We start from the raw sequence: 4,790 nt of genomic DNA, 5'->3' as shown, positions 1-4,790 counted from the left end.
TTCATCGGGCTCCGAGCTCACTTCCCCCGCCGGGGAGGCCCCAGCCCCTGACAGACCCTCTCCCCCGGTCATCCCGGGCCCTGATCTAACTGAAGCCATGACCCGCCCTCAAAGCCCACAGTGGCTCCCCACTGCCCCAGCCAAGGTCAGAGGCCAGCCTCCTCCCTGTCTTTGAGGGCAAGGGCCCCTGGCTCTAAAAGTTCCAGGCATTTTCCAACCTCTTCATGGTCTCCATGTCCTTCCTGCCCAGTTTTGGGGATCATTCACACGTTCCCCTGGAGTCTCATCTTCCTTTCTAAACTCCCACTTACCCTCCGCACCTTAACCCACACCTCACTTCCTCACTCAGCCTGCCCTGACCTACCGGCTGAGGCCCTTCTCCACTCACAGACCACACACTCTCCTCAGAACTTCAGTGGAGTTTCCGATTTCACATGTGTCTCAGGTGGAGTTTCCAATTTTGTGTGTGTATGTGTGTGTATGAGCACGTACAAGAGAGAGCTGATTAACAGCTGCCTCTCCCTCCAGCCTGTACTGAGCCTTCGATCAGGACGCGGGACCGGCAGCCAGGATATAAAGCTGGACGAGCAGCAAATGGAGACGAGGACAACCGGAAGCAGCAGCAGCTAACCTCCTCCTTCACGTGGGAAACAAACGCAGGCTGAAAAGCCACCTGCCCAGGGCGACTCGGCAAGGAAGGGCAGAGCGGAGACGTGACTCCCTGCTGACTCCAGAAGCTGCCCTCTCACTCACCCTTCTGCCCCCACTGCCTGGAAGGGAGCTTCGTGAAGCTATTTCATCTAAGGAATAGCTTTCAGCAATGAGGGCGAAAAGGGAAAAGAGGCAGCTTGGACATGGACATGAAACATCCGAACAGGGGACAAGCTACCCAGCAGGTATGCGGAGAAACAGACCAGTGCCTCCAATGTTCAGGTCACAACCCAGCAGTGGAGTCACATCACTAACTCTGACAGGATGCAACCAACACGTTTCTTTAAAAGATAAAGAAACAGAATATAAAATACTAGTATATACTGTAGAAAAAATAAATTACTGTTGCATCAAACTCTTTGCGTTAAATGTATTTTTTTTGCATGTACGCTGGGTCAAAATGCACTGGCTATTACCATCAGGAAGTCGGAATGCCAATCAAACTAGAAGATTCTGAGATTCCAACATTCTACAATGGCCAACAGGAGACTGAAGGACTCACTCCAACCCAAAGAAACCAGAGAGGAAGATGAGAACCTATGTACTGAGTTGACTCAGCAGATACGTGTGTGATATACTCAGTAAAGGCAAGTCAAGCATGAGAACAGTGGGCTGGGGGCAGAAATAAGATCAGAGGGTACTGGACCCACCTAGGGTGTCTGCCTAGGGAAGACTATTTTCTCTGACAATTGGGTCACTCCCCCTCATTGGAGTTGGTCCTCAATAGCCAAGTCTGGATGGCACGACCTCAGCCCCAGGTCCAGGCCCAACGCTGAGCCACTTAGATCCACCCACCCACAAGCGCAGACTCATGCAAGACTGCGTTGTGGAAGGCCACACTGGCTCAGTGGGGAGAGCCAGAGGGACCAGCTCACACAGACAGCAAGCACACAAGGCAGAAGGCGCAGAGCTGCCTGCGGCCGCTCTGCATGCTGCAGGCTCAGCCACCAGGGCCTCAAGGTCCACAGACATCCCGTCTCTGGGCTCCAAACCACTGGGGTTTCTACACCCACAAGGCCGAGACACTGGGACTCTACACCAAAAGACCCCTGTATACTGTTTTCTGGTACTTGCTATTAACCTGACCTTGACTGAGCCGGTAACTGACAATAAGAGACGACAGTGCGAGGGACTGAAGGTAGGAAGCTTTGAGGGCAGCGGCCAACCATGTATGTCTCATCCTTGACTAGAAGCCTACCATGCAGCTGGTGATCAAACCAGCGTTTACTCAGTAATCAATGAACGAACAGGCCGGATGAGCAGGAGCAAAGTCTAAGTGGATGACAGAATGACTTTTCAAGCCCCACTGTACACCACTTGCCAGGCTGTGTATCTGAGACGCTGAACTCAGTGAGCTCTTCAATTATTCCCACTTTCTAGGATGAGGAAAATGAGACAGAAAAGGGGAGAAAGCCACCTGCCAGGTAGTGCACAAGTCAGAATTTGATCCCAGACTGGCTTCTCCAGGTCAGTACTCTCGCTCCTAACTGGTAACCCAGAATAAAAAACAAAAACAGACCAAGAGAATGCTGGAGACCGAGGGACTGAGCTGGAGAGAAGGAGAAGGAATGTGAGCATGGAGAAGAGAAGACAGAAAGCAGCAGAGGCGGGAAGAGAAGGGAGAGGGAGCCGGCAAGACCCTGAGCCCAGCTGGAGCAGGGCACGCTCACCTAGCCGCCGGGGCCTCCAGCCCTTCACGGTGCGGCCCCTCTCCACGTCCACAAGCACTCTCCTGCCGTCAATCTTCTTGCCGTCTGCATGCTTGTAAGCGGCTGCAACAGATGCGGGGAAGGGGAGGGGGAGGAGTCCCCAGAGGGTCCTCTAGTCAGGCGACGGCCCCGCTCTGTGGCATCCCCACCCGCCATGTCCCCGTCAGCACACTTCGGCGCACACGCACGCACACACACAGGCCCACCAGCCAGCCAGGCAACTGACAGCCAGACAACCCTCTCCCAACCCGGGAGGGGCCTGCTCCATCTCACCACCTGCTTCCTCATCACCCCCAAACACTCGTGGGGGGGGGCTGGCCCACTCCCAACCACTATGCTAACCCTAACCACTGCCCTGGGCTCCCAGGCCAGGCCTACGCCCCTTCGACAGAGCAGCCCCCTCCCACCAAGGCGGCCAAAGTCGCTGCAAAGAAACTGGAGGTTAACTTAAGGCTGGACTCTGCGGTGGGGGAGGGTTCCTCCACAACCCCAGGCATGCACCCTAAAACGTCATGCTGGGAGCAGAGGCCCGGCCGGCCACTCCGCACCCCAGTTCACACCGGTTTCCTTTTACTGTGGTTTTTGTTGGGGGAGGGTGAGCATGGGGGAACAGACATCAGAACAGAAAATGAACCAGAAGGGGGCAGGAGAAATCTTTAGATGGCAGGGAGTAGAGGGTGGGTTATGGGGGCCCCCTACAGCAGGTGGGGCACAGGGAAGTGGAGGGAGGCATGGGAGTCGTGCGGTGCTACTGAAAATCCCTGCCTTACCTGCCGAGACTGTACCCACCCAGCCCCCAGCCCAGCTCTCCCTCCACACCCCAGTGCAACACACGCCGGGAGAGGCCGAGCCCGACCTGAGCCTCAGGAAGGGTGCGGAGTAGAGGGGGAGATGCGGGGAGGGGCGCGTCCCGCGGGTGGGCAGGACACAGCCAAGGACAGGCTCGAGCCTGGGGCTGTCTCACGTGGGGCTCTCGGGAGGCCAAAAATGTCCCTGTTTCCCAACCCCCAGCCCTGGCTGAGGGGGTCATCCTCAACCAGCCACAATACCCAGCCCCGCCCCAGCCCGCTCCTCCCCCAAATAACAACCAGAGGAAGAGAAAAAGGTGCCATTTACCGATGCCGGCCTTGCGGGTGTCCAAACCGAGCGGGATGGGGGGGGCTCGGCAACTCCTGGGGGCCTGGCGAGGAGGCGGGGTTCCCGGGGGGGGGACACGGGACCGCTTACCTGGAGCCCCCAAGCTTACCTGAGCACGCGCACAGACCCCACACCCACCACCATGGGGTCAGCTAAAGCTACGGGGAAGGGAGCCAGGGGGTTCTAGGGAGCCCCTGGAGGGGAGAGGAACCACATCTCCTGCACCGCCTGGAGGCAGGCAGAGGAAGTGGTGGACCCCAAAGAAACCTCATGGAGGCCTTGGAAGACGGGGAGACAGGGTTAACATAGAGCTTGGGAACTTGAAAAGACTATCTTGTTTGAATTCTAAAAGGCGGCTAGGGAGGCCTTAGCAAACCTGTTCACCTTCAGCTTTTCCCCATAAAATCCACGCTCAGCTAGGCACAGGCCCCACCCCCTCTCAGCACATGGAATGACTTTTCCACCTTGAACTTTTCACTCCCTCCCACCACCTGCTTCAGCCCAAAGGCTGGCACACAAGGGGACAACTTCGGGGGTCCAGGAGATGGGAGTACTGCCCATGATCCAAAGGGAAGGGGCCGCTGGGCCCCTGAACCCAGAGGAGGGTAGCGGGGGAGGGATTTCAGGACTGGGGACACAGTCAAGCAAAGGACCCCTGCTCTGGTTATGTCCCAAACCCCAGAAGCGGCCCAACCCGGGAAGAACAGCAGAGAAAAATGTGACGTGTGTATCTCTAGGCTTCGCTCTCTCTCCCTCTCTTAGGTCTCCAGCCAGTGGAAGGGTTTTCAGTAAAAGCTCCAGCACCTTCAGCTGTTCACAGCCTGTCGCTTGACCCCTCCCACAGCAATCCCCAAGTCCATGCACTCTGGAGAGCAGCTGGGCTCCACAGCCTCTCGGGAGGCTCCACTGTGACACGGCAGACAGGACGTGGGCAGAGCACCCGAGTCTAGCAACCAAAAAGACTCTCCAGGGCTACCACAGTGATGGCCCGCAGAAGGGGCAGGGGCCGGGAGAGGAAGGAGGGCTGAAGGGTTCCACCAGGAGCCCTGGCCCCACTGTGTTCCCGCCGCCGTGCCACGGCCGTCGGGAAGCCAGGTATGCTTGGGGTTAAACCGAGCCCAACTGGAGAGGCCGGCTGCCTTTCCCATCGGGGAGCATCTTTCCCCTCCTGGGATCAGCAAGATTGTCGGAGAGCACCTGGATGGGGCCAGAAGGGACAGAGGGCACCCAAAC

The 4,790-nt window shown here is 57.4% G+C and overlaps 1 protein-coding gene across 1 annotated transcript in view; it reads right to left on the bottom strand.

The window, feature by feature from the left end:
• Positions 1-4,790, bottom strand: part of SNRNP70 (small nuclear ribonucleoprotein 70kDa (U1)) — a 14,544-nt gene that overhangs the window by 1,164 nt on the left and 8,590 nt on the right. The window contains exon 8 of the mRNA XM_010849703.1: positions 2,085-2,483. Coding sequence (XP_010848005.1) covers positions 2,085-2,483 — 399 coding nt within the window. The remainder of the gene's footprint in view (positions 1-2,084; positions 2,484-4,790) is intronic.

Source organism: Bison bison, unplaced genomic scaffold, assembly GCF_000754665.1.
Source record: "Bison bison bison isolate TAMUID 2011002044 unplaced genomic scaffold, Bison_UMD1.0 scf7180017864285, whole genome shotgun sequence".
In the NCBI taxonomy this organism is placed as follows: Eukaryota; Metazoa; Chordata; class Mammalia; order Artiodactyla; family Bovidae; genus Bison; species Bison bison.
The sequence above is the reverse complement of the archived record's forward strand: the minus strand, read 5'-3'. Positions and strand labels throughout refer to the sequence as shown.